This window comes from Elaeis guineensis, chromosome 9, assembly GCF_000442705.2.
Source record: "Elaeis guineensis isolate ETL-2024a chromosome 9, EG11, whole genome shotgun sequence".
Classification (NCBI taxonomy): domain Eukaryota; kingdom Viridiplantae; phylum Streptophyta; class Magnoliopsida; order Arecales; family Arecaceae; genus Elaeis; species Elaeis guineensis.
Window position 1 is genome coordinate 7,284,301 of NC_026001.2, and position 18,953 is coordinate 7,303,253.

General features: G+C 43.4%; 2 protein-coding genes across 4 annotated transcripts in view; one reads left to right on the forward strand and one right to left on the reverse strand.

Moving 5' to 3' along the window:
- The window catches only part of LOC105051846 (DEAD-box ATP-dependent RNA helicase FANCM), a 32,103-nt gene extending 26,648 nt beyond the window's left edge, over positions 1-5,455 (forward strand). For all 3 annotated transcript variants that reach the window (XM_073243435.1, XM_010932479.4, XM_019852630.3), the window contains 6 exons: positions 35-370; positions 453-513; positions 1,260-2,462; positions 2,704-2,758; positions 2,844-2,987; positions 4,319-5,455. In XM_073243435.1, coding sequence (XP_073099536.1) covers positions 35-370; positions 453-513; positions 1,260-2,462; positions 2,704-2,758; positions 2,844-2,987; positions 4,319-4,928 — 2,409 coding nt within the window. In that variant the 3' untranslated portion in view covers positions 4,929-5,455. The remainder of the gene's footprint in view (positions 1-34; positions 371-452; positions 514-1,259; positions 2,463-2,703; positions 2,759-2,843; positions 2,988-4,318) is intronic.
- An 818-nt stretch (positions 5,456-6,273) lies between these two features.
- Positions 6,274-12,121, reverse strand: LOC105051845 (uncharacterized). The gene is given in 6 exon segments (XM_010932478.4): positions 6,274-6,861; positions 9,714-9,781; positions 9,871-10,248; positions 10,402-10,869; positions 11,360-11,532; positions 11,535-12,121. Coding segments are annotated over 6 exon segments (1,740 nt in total). The 5' UTR covers positions 11,977-12,121; the 3' UTR covers positions 6,274-6,650.
- Positions 12,122-18,953: the final 6,832 nt, after the last annotated feature.

Sequence of the window (18,953 nt, forward strand, 5' to 3'; positions counted from 1 at the left end):
CTTTGAATCACTGATATTAATGCATGTTATATAGGTTCCACATAGTTGTAAACCAGAAGTTCAGTTTGTTGAATTGTCAATAAAGCAGTTTATTCCTCGAGGGAGAAAAGTGAAAGGTGATGCAACACATCAATCACCATATTTGAGACGAGTATCCAATGGAGAGAATGATTTACTTGCTAGGTACTTTCTCCCATCTAAGGAGGATACATGGAGACCATCCCTTATTGCCTTTCCCAACTTCCAGGCTTTCCCTTCCAGAGTACATAAAGTAAGACATTCATTCAGAACAACAGAGATGTTAATTGATATTATGCAGCATCTTCAAGGAATATCATTTTCCAAAGCTAAGAAGGCTTGCTTGGTGGAGGTATGACCTTATTCTGTTATGCTCATAATATAGCTTATTGGTTAAGTAGTGAAAATGACATGATCTTTGAATTCACATCTAGGTTGAGACCTCAAGCCAGTCACTTGCTGGTGTCACCACTGCACAGGATAATATTGAGCAAGGTATTCATCTTTATCATGGAATTGTCATGACTGCTTCTTGACAAATAATTAATTCGTTTACATGTTAGACTATTCTATGGAAAGTGAAGGTCCATCAATGCTTGGAATATAAAATTATGTCTTAGTATATTAGTATTATTCATATTGCAGATTTTAAATCTCTTCTCCCCTTATCCTTAATTTTAAAGCTAAGTCTTTCTGTATCAACATTACTGTTTTTTAATGGCTTCGTTGTCCTTTATGAGGATGGGCACTAAGGCCTTTAGGTGCCCATATGTCCAGCCCTGTATTTTTGGTATGCACTAAAGGTTTCAGGGTTGAAATGCCTACCAAGCTCCCCCAATCTTTTTATGCCTAGTTTGAACCCTTTCTTAGGCCCATATTTACAGGGATATTATTATAATAATGTTAATGCTAATAATATTCTTGGTACTGAATTTAATATTAGTGCTAATACAAAGGTTGGGCGGTAATTGTGTAAGCATTAACCTACAGCTATTTAAGTACTTGTAATAATGTGATCATGTAAGTATTAATGGTAGAATATAGTAAGGGTGCCAATATATACTTGCATGCACAAACAGAAGAAATGGTGTTAACATGTGCTTATTGAAGCTACAGACATCTGTGATAGGTTAATGTCTTGTAGTTTCTGTAACACATTGATTTTATTGAAAAACTACCAGCAAATTTTACATGCATACATGTTTGATGTGACCCAATGTAATTGCTTTATGCATTTGCAGATTCCACAAATGTCAATGCTGCTATATATAATGTTCCAGAAGCATTGTTTCAAGAGAAAATTTCCAATGCTGAAGGATCATTTAGAGAGACTTCAGAGAGTAAGGATGAGCTTATTCCTGATGTAACTGCCCAGGTGCCCCCTATTCACCATTTTCTCTTTGGAGGGCATTTTGTGACTGTGAATGCTGCAGGCAGTGTATATATTGCATCTGTACCTGCCCTTACACATAAAGGAACTATAATTTCTAATGTTATGACAAATGAGAACAATAGTGAACTTCAAATTAGCATGAGGAACGAAGCTATGACTAAGCCATCAGCAGTAAACGAAGGTATTCTAGATATGGAGTTAAAAGATTCTGCAGAAGCAGCAGGTTTCACTGGGTTGAGGTCCATAGGGAATGGAAGAACTTCAGCACCTAATTCACCCAGATATTATGTGCAAACACAGCATGAGTGTGAGAAATATATGCTTCAGAACCCAGTTCCTAAACGAGATATTGTGAATTCAGAAGACAGTGCTGCTGAGACACCCGGTGATACTGAAAATGTTATTCATGCTTCATTAGTGGGTGACTCAAGAGGAACTTTGAGAGAGATGGAGCTGAGTCCCAGACTAAGTCATTTTATTGAGGAAGGCATCGTTCCAGAGTCTCCAATGGTTAAGATCAACCATTGTTCTTCTAAAGTAGAGAAGACTATAGGTGGTAGGTTCATGCCAGAGTATGAATCTGCAAAGGTATGTGAAAAGAAAGACCTTAGGGATGTGGTTTCATGCTCAGCAATTCTATTTAATGCTCCAGGAAAGAATGAATTGCACACACCATGTCCTACTTCACCTGACATCAAGTTCTCCAGCTTGTCATCAAAAAAATTAAGTTTAGATATAAGTAATTTGGGAAACATGCAGGATAGTGTGCCCAGAACTGAAATGAAAGGAAATTTATTAGTCTCTCCTAAAAATGAAGAAATAAAGACTCCTCTAGCAAATCAAGCAAGCACCAGTGAGAATTGGCAGTTAGATTCTGGAGGGGCCTCAAAATCAGTTGAGCAAGCTCCGAAGTATAGAAGGTTGTGCAAGTACAAGGACAAAATCAAAGATCTGCCTTGCACAACTTTGAAAGAAAAATATAATTGCTCTATGGCATGCAACTGTGGACCCAGTACCAGGACCAATCCAGACCAGATGGAGTGTAAAAAAGGTGATAGAAATTTATATTCATCAAGCACTGCTTTGTGTTTTATGTTTGAATATCGATGGTTTTGCGATATACTGCTTGTTAATTCATAGGAGGATTTTATCGGTTCCATAATGCCTAAGGTGGCTATTTAAGCTGTGGTTTGCATCTACTAGTCTATACACTATGAAGCTTATACATAGCAGAGCTGTATTATAAATTGTTTTTCATTTAATATGATGACGCTGTGATCTTCTTCATTTAGGTAAAAAGGAGAAGGCAAAGAGATGCTCCAATTTCTTCATTGACGAGGAAGCCGAGTAAGACTATTTATCATTTTACTTATTACAACATTAAGGATAGGAGGGAGAAGGAAAGATGGTCTTAATATTTATGTTTCTTCAGGGTATCCGAGGATGCGGAAGTTTCAGAGGATGAGGAAGATAATGAGGATGAATATGATGAAAGTTTCATAGATGATAGGACAAACCCTACCGAATCAAGGACTCAAGCAGAAAATAGTGGAAGTGACATGATGGTCTTTTATAGGTAAGGATAAATGGCCTTTTGTTCGTATAACAATTCCCAATGCTATCACCTAGTAATTTTGTTTTCCAAAGATTGATTTTTGAGAAAATCCCCATGATCATCCATGAGAGCAGGTTGTTAAAATATTCAAGCTTAGGCCAATTTGGAACATCTTAGGATAAGGTATTAGCTTAAGCTAATTGACGTGGTAGTGATAGTTGCCTCTCCCGAACAAAGATCATGATGGTAACATTTGTTGAACAGTTTGGCCATACTAATATTCTGAAATTTCATGTGTATGGGTATTAAAATAGTTGACGTGGGACAATAATATGTTCATCCCTAGTTTTTCTTCCCGCATTCTTTCATATATTATCGCACAGGCCAACCATGCCCTGTTTGACCTGTCATTGCTGCTCCGAGGGCCTGTTGCAATTACTAACAACTGATTGTTTTTAAGTACACAGATTTTCTTGTTAAGATGTTACCCTTTCATGTTTCAAAAGTTCACTTGGAAAAACTGTAGGAACCCCATCTGTCCTCTTTCAGCAAGTTGGAGATGATAACAAGATTTCTGCATGTTATCGAAATGGAGCTATGCACTTTGAAAGCCACTTTATGGAAGCCTCATTGCATTAGCTTGAGGTTCAAATTTTAAACTGTAAGCATGCAGAAGGCATCCTAGATAAGTCAGATTGAGGTTACCTTTTAATGCTCGACTATCATATAAGTTGCTGTATTAGCATAAATAAGGCCTTGCGAGATGTTTGTGTAAAAAGAAGGAAAGAAATGAAAAGGAAGAAGCATCATCCACTTCTATTTTATATATCATTTCATGTCAGTGTTTCCTTTTTCTTTTTCTTTTTTTTTTTTTGGTGTGTGTGTGTGTGTGTGTGTTTTGGTTTTGGGGTGGGGTGGGGGCATGCGGGGTGCATGGATGTGCATGTAAATTTCTCAGGTATTAAGTGATGCTTGTATTGTAGAAGTGCAGCTAAAAATGTCTCAAGTCGTGGTAAAATCAACAACCTCATCATAGAATGTAGTCTGAAGTTCTAATCCAGTACGATTGGGATGTTTAGGACAGTCTTGTTTGGGAACTTGCAAAGACTCTTGAGAGGGAGGGAGGATGCATCGAGGGTACTTTTTCTTTTTTTGTACCAAAAAAAAGGAAAAAAAATGTAGTGGAGGAATTATTTGTTTATTGTGATATTTTAGTTTCCCTGCTATATTATGTAACTATCTTTAGTTGGTGACTCACGGATCACATCACTTCACTTATACATTTTACTTAATTTATTTTTTTCAGCTATGTATTTTTTATTTGTATTACGATGATGTTAATTTTTATGCAGGCGTTCTTTGCTTACTCAGTCACCTGTAGAAATTCCGCCTAGATGTTTGGCCACGCCTCATGATTCTATTTCTTCCAGAATGGCTGAAAGTGGAAGCTGTTCATCAGAAAAAATACATAGTTCTCTACATACTCCTAGAAATGGCCTGCAATCAACAAATCATTCCATTGTTAGGAATTCTGTGACACGCCAATTAGACTCGGGGCAGGCTGGGCCAATAAGTTTGCAAGGTGAAGGAAGCAGCGTCCAAAAAGAATTCTCGAGTAAAATGGAATGCAGAAAAAGAAAGTTGAGCTTTCAAAATACTGGCTCAATTACAGTTAGAAAGCTCCAACTGGACCATGAAACTCAATTAGAGTATTCAGGCAAAGCATTACCTTGTTGTCACCCTGGGAGCACTGAAAATAATAATGACCCTTCATGTGATGATGATTTCTATCAGAGTCTTGATCTTGATGCAGTTGAGGCACAGGCTACTGAACTCTTAAGGTACAGGTCTGGATTATCAATTAATAGCATACCAGCATCAATGCCCAAGTATCCTGCGGGAATCAAGGAGGATCCTGGCGTGAACTACCTGAGTTCTCCATCATTTGATTTAGGAATTTGAATGATTGCTTTTACCAGTTCTCTAAATGATTGGTTGATTATAGGCAAGTGATGTATCAGTCATATGGTTTACGTTTTGCTTTGAGCTCTGAATCAGACAGGAGATTGGAATTGTCAGACAAATCATAACAGTTGTATGAAGATTAAAGACAGAGGCATTTAATGGTGGGCACTAATCCACAGATCAAGGCACTGATGAAGGTATATCTCCGACAGAGATCTGTTTAATATTTAACTGCTTAACTAATACGGACATGAAGAGTTGCATTCATACTGGATGCATTGAACATCTCAGGACCCAATATGAAACTTCCTGGACTGTGACTATTTATTAAGGGTCTGGTTTAGTAGCCAGATTTACCGAAAGATTGTGTTCACGGGTGTCAAATTGAGTGCCGAAATGCATGTATATGGGATAGATGATGCAGTCGCAACAAATTGAAGTGTACAGTACTAGAGCTTGTAAATGCCAATTTTGCAGCAAGAAAAGTAACAAAAGCGGGGATGATTTAATCCCCTATGGTAAAATTTGTGAAAGACTTGACATTGTTTGAATGCATGTGTAAATGTCTACGTAACTTGATTGGATAAAAACTTCAAACTTTTACAGCAAAGTGGCCAGGCCATCGAATCCTTCGCATCTTAATCAGAGAATTTTCAAGATCGCAAATTCAACCCGCATTAACACAACCATTTCATGCACATAAAATTGCTTGGCAACATGAAAGAGTCCATTTTTGTTCATACGACCTAATTGGCACGTTTCTAATTGTATAGCCTACTCTTTAGTTTGTCTGGCAAAAAGATGATAGCACTGAAGATTAAAATTAAAATTACGCTTGAGCGGACCTTCTTATTGTTATGACTTTAGCCATGTTTCACATCTCAAAACTCTAAATAGGGTTGAGGTTGTTAAACTGTAGGCCAGGTGAAAAGTCAGTTATAGGGATGTTTTCACAGATTAGCCCTTTCTCACATACTCAACAAATGCTAATAACATATAATATAATTTCCTATTCTATACCATTAAATGAGAAAAATATGTATTTAATTCTGTCAAATTTTATAATCTGAATATCGTTAACCATCCTGAATTCCTCAGCCTCCTGAAAAAAAGCCATCTCTTATCCTCATCAAACTCTATTTTTTCACCCCAAAAAAAAAAAAAAAACTCTATCCATCTCGTCTGCACTTCCCCAACTAATTGGACTTAAACCTTAAAATAAACAACACTCTTTATCTAATCCATACGTTCTATCTCTTGATCCAAATTCTTCGAACTTTCTTATATGCAGTACACGTACTCATTGCTAATATACCATTAGAAGCTAATGAGACCAATCGGATAAACGATAAACGGATAGATTAGTTTCGTACTCTATACAAGGGTATATAGAATTTTTGACAGACAATAGGTGAACAGCAAGGCAAGCTAGCACCAAGTCTATCGGGCCCATTACAAGCAAAGGCCGCTAGACTCGAGCAGTTGGCCCAAAATCAAATCAACTTGAGACAATTCCGTAGGACATGCAGCCCATGGAACAAAACGGTTCATTCCAACACACACGAGCACACGTTAGTACAGTACGGTGTATATACAAAGCTTGCTCTATATGGGTCAAACAGCACCGGGAAAGCGCAATAAACTTGGCAGCCTTCATCTCACTCACCGGAAGCACGAGCATATCAGTGACAAAACTTGGCAGAACTTGTGATATGGGAGTTAGCTCGACGTGAACGACATGGCTCTCCTTAAATCGAGAGATTTCAGAGCTGACTCAGAAATATGGCCACCTCCGGGAATCCACAAACTACCTTCACGGGGAGTCAATATCTGCTGAGTCGTATTCTTCCCATCGGAACCAGCTTCAGGAGAGGCCTCTGCTTTCTTTCTTTTCACATACTCAAAGAATTCAGCAACCTGGTGAGCATACCTTAACAGAAATGATTGAGAGACATCAGTGCAAATGAATTAGGGGTCATCAGAGTATCGATTGGCCATCAGCATCTGAAGTCGAATGTAAACAAAATGCCATATTATAACAAGAAATAACACATTATTTGCCCTGTACGGCACCTGAAATCAAGTAGATTATTAGGACACCAAAGTCCAAACTTGTATTAGGTGGTAAGCATCCATTTTATCCAGCAAGTCAAGCCAAATCAAGCAAAAGTTCACATTGCACAACTTTCATGGCGTAATTTTTTAGCATGATCCAATAAAAGTTGATGATTCATCTCCGGGACATGCCCGTTGACAATTTACTTCCAGCGCAAGTTGGCCCTGCCAGCTGATGTATCCAAAACTTCACAAAACTGTTAATGTCAGACGAAACAGCCAGATATAGATCAGGCTTTATACTGCAAGACATTTTATTAGGGAATGAAAGCCAACACTCACAACTTTTTTAAGATATCGGTAAATGCTTTAAAATCATAATCTGCAAGATATTGACTACCAACAAAAAGCGCAAGTTCCTTTGTATTCACTTGCAGACATTTTGTCCCACACTTATGCCCCTCTGTGGAGGGCTTCTTGAACCTTAACCATACCAATGATATCACCATCTCGATCCTCATGGCAACTTCTAAATTTCATTGCACCCATTTAATGTAATTATACTATTATTTCATCAAATCAATTCCCATTTCTACTATTCTCAAGTTACGAGTCAACCTTTTAATGACATGTATTCCAATCCGTATATCCTATCATATTATTTCCTAATAATATATTAAACTAAAGTCCAATTGGCAAGCAGCAAATGCACACAGTTTGGTTGCCTCATCTTGCCTCAGATGCTGCATCCCAGTTACAACCAGGAATATCAGGTGTTTGGTTGCCTACAACTGAACCAAATGCAGATAACTGGGTTACACCCAAGGCCCTTTTGCTGCATCTAGAGATGCATCAAAAATGGCTGCATCTCCAGATGCAAGCCCTCGATGCAGCTTTTAAGGGCTATCACCACCTCCCTTGCCCTACATGGTCATGTGATTGCAATATTGCTATGATTGTAATAATAACAAAAATATCATGATATTATTATAATTCTTATTATAACAGTTCTTATATGATAAAAATATTATCTAATATCATAATATCATATAGTAATATGTATGTTATATATAATATTAATATAGTAATATAATATAATAATTTTAATATGTCGATACTGATCAATAATTAAAACAAAATAATACAATAATTATATGAATTGATGTTGTTCTCATATTCATTATACCATACAATATACTATACTATACTATATTATGTCATATTATCTTTTTTATATTATGTTATGTCACATTTTGCTTTGTTATATTATATTAAATTATATTATAAGATATCATATTATTATCTTATATAAGATAATCTACTATATTATGTTATATATATTATATTATATCTTCTAGTATAATATTACAAATTATATTAGATCACAATCATATTACAGTATAATATTGTAATAATTATATAATATGATAATATGATATAATAACATCACTGGAGGACATCTTACCATGTCAGTTTCAGGGTGATCACACTCTATCCATATTAAACAACCAAACATAAGAACTGCAAGTGTAGTTTCCATGTGCTAGCTAGCTAAACAGACACGTGCAAACACAAATGCAGCATTTCTAGTAACAACTACATCTACAAATGCGATCATCTACAAGGCAACCAAACAGCCCGTAGGTGCATCCATAGATCAGCCAACATACTTACATATTGACATTCCACACCTCTGCTATCTTCATCTTAATGCCCACGTTTATTATCAAGAAATCCTATTGATAAAGCATGCCCCGCTCTTATGATTATCTTGTAACTTCTCAGTGACACCAACTAGCAATCAGACATTAAGCCACAAAATACAGCTGCGAGTCCAACTATTCAGTATTATGATTATTTCGAGGGCATGCACCCAACTAGCAGCAAGATAATAAAAGCAATGCTTGACTATCACACAAGCGCACTAGGGGTGCACGTAGATCTGCCATCTATTGTATTTCATGATTTTATATCATGCTTTAAATTAGAAGTCATGGTTCCATGATGCCAGAAGTTTGGTTGTGCAATGAAATTTCACAAAAATATAAAAAGCATAATTGTGTGCTTTAAATTAGAAGTCGTGGTTCCATGATGCCAGATGTTTGGTTGTGCAATGAAATTTCACAAAAACATAAAAAGCATAATCATGAGCCCTATCATCCATTTGAAAAGAATCAAACAATGCATATATATCTGTGAAGAATGACAAAAAACCGACCACAGCAATATCATTGCCAAGGAATACAGATTTAAGAGATACTCTTAACTATTCAATACTGACATCATACATCCTAGGACTCTATATTACTTGATTACAAGAACGTACTGGTACACACGACCAAGATGTTTTAATCGTCAAAATAAAATTATCAGTAACTAAAACCCATTAGGAAAAAAAGTTAATTAGGAAGATTAACTATTAGTTTACCACCAATTGAACAAACCACTACAGCTAGGTTTTCACTTATGGTCCAATGATACATAAAGCAAAGTCACTGCTACCATTTCCATTATCATTTAAATAATCTTCAACAACCAAAAAAATAAAAAATAAAAACCAAAGATAAAGAAAAAGTTAAAAAGAGATATGTAACAGTAGCAACAACAAATTATGTGTTTAAAAGAAAGATAAAGAATAACCGAGTCAGAATTAAGTAGTTGTTGGAGACACATTTGGCTTCAGCAGTACACAAGTAGAAAGGCTCAAGAGGATAATTGCAAACTTACTGCCTTTTTGCTTCAATATCTTTGCTAAAGTCAATGTTGGGCTCACAATCCAACACCAGAGCAGGAACCTGATCATGGACAAAAATAACCCATCCATAAAATCAATAGAGAATTTAATAGTAAAGGTTTCGGTAAAAGTATCTCTTCACAAAGTTACCTTCTGAATACTCGAATGCATATGGTTGCCTTCTAAATAGAATACACGCTCTCTTATATCAGGATGTAAGGAGCTGTCCACATGCATGGGTAACTGACTAACTGACAGTACACCATGATTTCCACTTTGAAAGGGAAATAGCCAGCTCTCATGTTTTTCATGCAAGTCCCTAAGATAATCAAGGCTAACACCACCTTCCTCTGCCCTCTTACGTAGCATCATTCTCTTGTGACAAGTATCAGGGCTAGCTCTAAGGTAAATGAATCCATCAGGGATAAGTCCCGGCAGACAAGATACAACAGGATCAAACCATGAGTTATAGATGCTAATTTCCATTTCATTCATCCACTTGGCTTCATGAACAGCTCGGACAAAAACCTGTCATTTATGCTCCAATCTTTAAAAGAGTTCAATAACAGCTAAACTGAAAGTGAAGCAGATTACAGACGGTAAGAATGGGACAATTTTACTCATAGCTGTATTCAATGTGAAAAAATAAATTAACATGGTGACCAAGAACGAGATGCATACCATTTGATCACTGAAAACACTCCTTTCCATGAGTCTTAGGGGTTTGATTCCAGCAGCGGACTGTCTTTCCTGCATGACCCTTGTTACAAACACATAATTTTGAAAGGTGTAGGCATACCTCTGTGGTTCCGCATAGAAAGCATCCAGTATATTGAAGTGGTCAGGACCGACATCCTGCCACTTCGAGATAGGCTCTGGTACAATTTCCACGAGATCACGTAATTCAAGTGTTTCATTAGCTATTCTTTGCAGGAAAGTGGTCTTTCCTACACTAATGTTTCCCTCAACACAAAAAGTCAGCCTTTTCTTCTGCATAGGCTTAATCTCAGAGTTAGGGCTTTCCACTTCCAACTCTCCATCCACACTCTCCTTGATGAAAGAAGTTATACTCTCTGCATGGTTTTTATGGATAATCCCTACCGAGCTACGCAAGAATTCAACCATCTTCTCGCTAGACTTTCCAAAGAACTGCATGTATAAAATGGAGAAAAAATTAGTCAACACATTTTAGAATTAATAGCATCATTCCGGTAACAACATCTAGTAAACACAAGAACCAGATTCAACTCGTACTTAAGATTTCAAAATAACATCTAGGACAAATATGAGAGTCTTTCATATAGATCTAGAACCAACTGGCCCTCCAAACCCGTCCAATCTTTAGAAAAGAACAAAGAAATCGATAATAACTCAACATCTTGACATGAAAAGTGTAATTCCATTATAAATGCATTTAAAGGGAGATAATATCATAACGACTATTGACTGCTATTAAACTGAGGAAAAAACAACACATGCTGACGAGTAATGACCATACATATAACCAGATAATAACTCATATGTTTACATCATCCTACATAAAATTAAGCAGAACTATTTCTCAACTCAGGCATGATTTTAGCAAGCTCAAGAAATTATGCAGATCAATAAGATTTTTCAAGCAATTTCATTAAATTACCTTGTCCCTGTAAAGCTGTTTAAGTTGGGAAACACCATTGAAACCGTTATCCACCAGCTTCCTAAGATTCCGAGGTCCGACCCCAGGAATCATCAAAAGCTCGAGATTTCCCACTGGCGTACCATTAGACTCTCCACCTCTCTGCCTCCTCTCCACCACTCTGTTGATCACCCTCCAGACTGCTGCTGCTGCTGCTGTGGTTCATGAGACTTCCTCTTCCCTTCCACGACCTCCTCCTCCTCCTCACGAGACCCATCCAAGATTCCACCTTTCTCACGATTCCTCAAACCTTCGGCCAAGCCCCTCGCCCTTTCGCCGTGCAACCAGGCGGCAGAGCACGATTCCCGAGCCTGTCTCAAGAGCGGGGACCACGCGCGCTTCGACTGGAGAACGCTTTCAGGACCACGGCAACAAGCAATCCTGGGGGCCCTGTGCGGGAGATTCAGTCGGTGGACTGAAGGGCCGGCGAAGGGGGGAGCGCGGAGGTGGAAGACGGGCATCGGAAACCTGATCACGGGAACGGAGGGAAGGAAAGCCGGAGTGGCATTCTTCTCAAGCCATCCGGTGGTGGTGCGGACGGGTGCGGGGCCGGAGGCTCCACGCCAGAGCTTTTGCATTGCTCGCTGCAGCGGCGGCAGCGTTCATGAAGACAAGGAGAGTTTCGGAGATGAAGAAGAAGAGGAATAGAGGATCAGGGTTTAGGGTTTGGGCTAGGGTTTTGGTGGGGAGAGGGCCCACTCAGGGACGAAGGGAGGGAAGCGATTCTTGAATCTTATTGCCATATGATATATATATATATATTGAAAATTATCGGCCGGTACTCTGGCCTCCGGGACCATAACGTGTGGGCCCACATTTTGGCGGTAAAACATGGGCCGTGCCGTAGTTTTTTAAAAATATAAAGTAATAAAATTATTAGAAAATTCTATTATTAATTTTAGAAGAAAAGATTGTATTTTCTATTTTATTTGAAATATTTACTTAGATTATATATATATATATATATATATATATATATATATATATATATGGAAACATCAATCTCTATTCCACGTGTTTATTTTTTTTTTTTTGAAGCCACGATCTCTCATGTGTTTAACCTCTCTGGTTTTCTTTCAGCTCCGGGTGTACTTCTTTCTTCGTCCCTCTTGCGAGAGTAGAAAGAAAGATCATGCCGAAAGATTGAAGCTCCATCTGAAGTGTCGTCGTGCGCAACGAAAGAGGAGACGGAGCATTGGATGATGCCCAGGTCGGGTTTGCGAAGATAAATATATCCTACCACAATGTGTGCATTTTCTACGACTTCTCGCACTGCCGTTTCGCTCTCGAGGTTATCAAGAAGAACGGATGCACGGTGGATGTAGAAGAGGAAGATCTTTCGCCTCCAGTCGGAGTTATTGGTGGCGGATGAGAGGAGAGCGGGCGTGGAGATGCTTGCTGGGATTAGAGAGAGAATGGTTGTCATCAGTGGGATGCATCACATACATCGCATATAGATTATAAGCTAGTTATGCACGTATATTAAGCATCGGCCAATTAGTTTAAGCTACCATCCACCGACGTATTATTTTGTTATAAAAAAAAAGCAAAATCAAATAAAAAGATATGATTATTTTTTTATGAAAAAAAAATCAATAACAGCAAATATTTGAAATATATTGAGGCCTGGCCTGTGCAAGTTATATTTTGTATTGACCTGAGCTCAACCTGTGGATCAGAGACTGGCGGGCGTGCCAGGTGGTCAGCTCTGAGGCCCAGCTTGAGTCTAGTCCTCACTAGTGTAACCCGAACTCCGACTCACTTCTAGCCCAGCCCACCGTCCGTGCACCCCTACCTATGAACGTTCCAATGGGCAAAAAACCACCACTTAGTATCAATCCATCATCAGATGGATGGAGACCTGGGAACATCCCCAAGCCGCCCATGGTTAGAGGGAAGCATGTGAGCCTGAGGCTCGATTTGTCTGCAGGCAATAACATTGTGGGCTGTCACTTGTCATTAGATGATCTTTCCAGCGTTGCATGTTTTGTCGGTACTCTTTTCTGGTGACCTCAAGGTTTTTATTCTTTTGGAAATTAGATCAATTCTGGGTTGGACAGAGTCCATGTCAACCTTGGAGCCCAACTCTGTTGTTACTCGGACCAAAGTTTTGACCTAGTAGAGCAGGTCCACATTCAAAATCCAAAAGGTGGTCGCGGCTATAAATTGGTCCGAGTCCGGTCCGGTAGGAAATTAGCAACTGTGCCGACCCACCCCAAAATGTTATCTTCCAAGGACCAAAGTAATCCCTGATTACCATCCTCTCAATCCTACAAATCAAATGTTCTCTTTCAGCCTGTGGCAAAAAACAATTCATAGCCAACATGTGTTCACAAGAGGAAAAAAAAAATGTTAACCTTGTGTTGGTGCAAAAATCCGTTTGCGCCGGAGAAGTTGGAGTCGAGGAAGTCGCGGTCGCCGCCGGGACCTGCAAAGGAAGTCTAAACCGGAGGTGGGGTTGCTCCGGCAAGACCCTCCGACGCTCAAGTCAATTCTCTGCCTCAACAAGAATGGAGTGCTCGAACGGAGAATTTAGCAGAGTTTTTAGATGAAAGATGAGAACTTATGGAATAACGTATCTGGGGTTTCCCTTTTATAGGCGGAGGGGGCGGTAGCCTGATAGCGACATCTGTAACCGTCTGGCAGCGAGCTGCCCAGGATCAGGCGGAGTTTGTTGCAGAGAGTAGTGGGGTGGACCCGTGGTTATCATCGGGGTGTGCCACGTGGGGCCTGCCGCGGGAAGTGAAGCGGCGTCCGTTGTCGCGACTCGCCAGTGGGTGGAAGAATCGTGCGGTAACCATCTCAGGAAGTGGAGCGGGGTTGTGGCCGTTATCGTGGCTTGCCAGGGAGTGATGGAGCTGCGCGGAATCTGCCGCAGGAAGTGGAGCAGTGCTGTGATCGTTACTGCAGCTTGTCAGGGAGTGATAGAGCTGCGCGGAATCTGCCGCAGGAAGTGGAGCGGGATCGTGGCGGTTGCGGCGTCGCGCTTGTGAATGCGGATCCGTCGGCCGAAGTTCGGCACCGGTCAGAGCCGACGACGGAGTCCGGCTCTCGTAGGAGTCCGGGCGGAGCCCTCCTGGGGTTGATGTTGCGGTCGGAGCCCGGTTCCCGTAGGAGTCCGGGCGGAGTCCTCCTGCAATTAAAGTCAGGTGCAGAGTCCGGCTCCCGTAGGAGCCTGGACGGATCTTACCGGCGGTTGACGTTGGCGACGAAGCCCGGCTCCCGTAGGAGTCCGGGCGGAGTCCCCCTTGAGGTTGGAGTCGTGGGCGGAGCCCGGCTCCCGTAGGAGTCCGGACGGAGCCCTCCTGGAGTTGATGTTGCGATCGGAGCCCGGTTCCCGTAGGAGCCCGGGCGGAGTCCTCCTGCAATTAAGGTCAGGTGCGGAGTCCGGCTCCCGTAGGAGCCCGGACGGATCTTACCGATGGTTGACGCTGGCGACGAAGCCTGGCTCCTGTAGGAGTCCGGGCGGGGTCCCCCTTGGGGTTGGAGTCGTGGGCGGAGCCCGGCTCCCGTAGGAGTCCGGGCGGAGCCCTCCTGGAGTTGATGTTGCGATCGGAGCCCAGTTCCCGTAGGAGCCCGGGCGGAGTCCTCCTGCAATTAAGATCAGGTGCGGAGTCCGGCTCCCGTAGGAGCCCGGACGGATCTTACCGGCGGCTGACGTTGGCGACGAAGCCCGGCTCCCGTAGGAGTCCGGGCGGAGCCCCCCTTGAGGTTGGAGTTGTGGGCGGAGCCCGGCTCCCGTAGGAGTCCGGTCGGAGCCCTCCTGGAGCTGATTCTGCTGAGGACTTCGGCTATGGGTATTTTATACCCAACACCAGTCCCCCTACTTTCGAGTTTGAATTTCGAACGAAGGAAGTACAGAGAGATGGGCACAGCCGAAACCGTCCCCTCGAATCCTGCGCATAACCGCCCTTGGATATGTTGGCATTTAATGTGCGCACGTCAGAGCCCTTTTTCTGGTTAAGGCGATCTGAAGAGTCTTTTCGGAACTCCCGCCGAAACATGATCCCAAGCGTCGCGCTACGAAAATTTGCGAACAGTCAATCCTCGATAGCGGCGAGTGGGACATGCGGGACACGTGGCATGCACCAATTGGCCTAGGGACACCCGCCACCATAACTGCGCTAAGATCCGTTGGCTATTTAAACCCCCTACTCTTCCTTCGGGGCTTCATCCTGCCGAGAGGACGGCATCTTTCTTTCGTCTGAGAGCCTAGCTACTCAGCCACTTCCTCCGCACCGGTCCTTGCCGTCTTCAACCCCTCGATTCTTCTCTAAGGTGTTCCCACGTCATGTCCTCCACCCCGGAGGCCATCCTCGAAGGGATGTCTAGGGCTTGGAGGAAGGCGAGGAGGAGAACAGCGGTCGGTGAGTTCTCCGGTCATCAAGTGGCCGCTGAGGATCCCCGTCGTTTCAAAGGGGGCTCAAGGAAGAATTCCTTCAACAACAGGGGTTTAATAACGGGGGCCACCGATAAAGATATTCTACCCGAGAATTTCAGAGTAGCAAGGCGGGGTGATACCGGTCAAGAGGACAGAGCTGTCGTCACAAGCTGTGGCGGGATCCTTGATGCCGTCGGGGCCGAGGGACCAGAAGCGGTCGACGTCGACGGTGGGGCAGTAAAACTTGTTGCGGGGGCGGTGGAAGTAGCGCATGCCGACCTTGCCGGAGCGTTTTGGACGGTGGCTACCACGGAGTATTCGGTGATGACGCATATCTCTGGCGCCACCGTTGCCCCCAGGGTGACTCCGGTTCTTCTTGAAACAGGTCTTCGTCGCCGCTGCCGTTGCCCTTACCGCCCCCGGGAATCTATCCCATCCTTTTCCCCCTGAGGTTGGGACTTCGGAGGTGGGGCGAAGCAAGGTGGGGCGAAAGCCGATAGGCCCGCCACACGCATTGGACACGAAATGGGAAGAGAAGTTTGCAGCTTGAAGCGGCTTCCGGCGTATCCCTTCCAAACCGTGTTCTCGATGTCGTCGATGATGTATTTATTATTTTTTTTTTCTGGCCCACCGGGTCTTGTAACGTACACCTTGTTGGTTGAAAAATGAAAAGGAGATTTTGTTACCTCATCTGCATCTTGCATCGAATAGTCGTCTATCGAACTTCTTTATTCTTCTTTCTTCTCTCTTCCTCCTTTTCTTCTTTTCTTTTTCACGTCGTCCTAAGGTCATCGACGACCTCTTTTATTCATGTTGGATTGTTATTTGCCGAGCTCCTTTTCGATTTTTACGTCGTTCGATGATATCCGGTTGTCATTTTTCCGTCAATGGCTGCAGGCTCGCTTGGGGCCATTCGGGCCTGGGGTCCCTCCTAGGGCTTGGATTCGGGGGTCCGAGCTTCTGTCACCCTAAGTAAGTTGTCTTATTTTGTGTCGACAACTTCCTCAAAAGCTGGGACTTCCGATGGGGAGCCCCAGTCCTTGCGGTGACAGAGTTTTCTGTACCTCGACCGCTGTTCGTTTTCCAATCGTAGCTGTCATGATCCGTTGCCTTTCTTTTTCCTTTTCGCTCGGAATTTTTCTCCGCTGAAGTCAAGACGAAGTTCGGCTCCCGTGGGAGTCCGGACGGAACCCTCCTGTGATTGGAGTCGTGGGCGGAGCCCGGCTCCCGTAGGAGTCCGGGTGGAGTCTTCCTTGGCGTCGTGGACGGAGCCCGACTCCCGTAGGAGTCCGGGTGGAGTCTTCCTTGACGTCGCGGACGGAGCCCGGCTCCCGTAGGAGTTCGGGTGGAGTCTTCCTTGGCGTCATGGACGGAGCCCGGCTCCCATAGGAGCCGGGTGGAGTCTTCCTTGGCGTCGTGGACGGAGCCCGGCTCCCGTAGGAGTCTGGGTGGAGTCTTCCTTGGCGTCGTGGACGGAGCCCGGCTCCCGTAGGAGTCCGGGTGGAGTCTTCCTTGGCATCGTAGACGGAGCCCGACTCCCGTAGGAGTCCAGGCCTTCCACTTTGCTCGAGCCAGGGCGAGGTTCTCCTCTCGTTCCCGGCCCGACTGTGGGGGCGCGTTAGGGCGCTGTAAGGCCTCTCCCCCCATCCGGTCTAAAAGAACCGGGCCTTTGACTTTGCTTATGTCAGGACGAGGTTCTCCTCCTGTTTCTGACACGGCTGTGGGGGCACATTAGGGCGCTGTAAGGCCTCTCCCCCCATCCGGTCTAAAAGAATCGGGCCTTTGACTTTGCTCATGTCAGGACGAGGTTCTCCTCCTGTTCCTGACATGGCTGTGGGGGCACGTTAGGGCGCTGTAAGGCCTCTCCCCCCATCCGGTCTAAACGGAACCGGACCTTCGACCTTGCTCAAGTTAGGGCGAGGTTCTCCTCCTGTCCCTAACAGGGCTGTGGGGGCGCATATGGGCGTTGTAGGGCCTCTCCCCCCATCCGGTCTAAATGAAACCAGGCCTTCGACCTTGCTCATGTCAGGACGAGGTTCTCCTCCTGTTCCTGACATGGCTGTGGGGGCACATTAGGGCACTGTAAGGCCTCTCCCTCCATCCGGTCTAAATGGAACCGGGCCTTCGACCTTGTCGGGATGAGGTTTCCAGTTTGTTTGCATTGTCCAAGGTCATATAGGTATGTGATTTTCAATTAAAATGAAGTTACTGGTAGTACATCCGCAAGTTTTTCGAGCTCCACGGTCGCGGGAGGTCGGCTCCTCCGAGTTCCTTAAGATAATAAGTTCCGGGCCGGACTACTTCTTTGACTTCATACGGTCCCTCCCAGTTTGGGACGAGTTTTCCTCGGTCCTGAGGTTGCGAGACAGCGGCTCGTCGAAGCACTAGATCTCCCGCTCCAAAGGCTTTGTTCTTAACCCGGGCGTTGTAACATCGAGCAACCTTCTGTCTGTAGGCTGCCATCCGAACCTGAGCTATCCCCGTCTTTCTTCCAGTAGGTCGAGGTTGGCTCTAAGACCTTGCGAACTTTGATGTTCGTCGAACGCCACGACTCGTGCTGACGGGAGTTTAAGCTCGATGGGGATGACGGCTTCCGTATCGAAGGCTAAAGCGAAAGGGGTCTCCCCCGTAGGTAGCCTCTGAGTAGTTCGATACGCCCACAACACATGATAAAGTTCGTCCGCCCAAGTTTCCTTCACTTTTTCAAGCCTTGTCTTAATCCCGTGCAAAAGGGTTCTGTTGGTCACCTCAGCTTCGCCGTTCGCCTGGGGATGGGCTACTGATGTGAAGTTGTGGGAGATGTTTAGATCTTCACAGAATTCGGTGAATTTCGCTCTCGTAAATTATCGTCCATTATCAGTGATTAGGGTTCTAGGCAGACCGAACCTACACACGATCGATTTTCAGACGAAATCTTGTACTTTTGCTTCCGTGATTTTTGCTAGTGGTTCGGCTTCAACCTATTTGGTGAAGTAGTCGATCGCTACGAGGAGGAACTTCCTTTGCCCAGATGCCATGGGAAAAGGGCCAAGGATATCCATCCCCCATTGCGCAAAAGGCCATGGGGCGCTCAAGGGTGCGAGCTCGGTGGTGGGCTGTCTCTGGATGTTGGCGTATCTCTGGCATCGATCACACTTTTTGATATATTCAATCGAATCACGATGCATCGTTGGC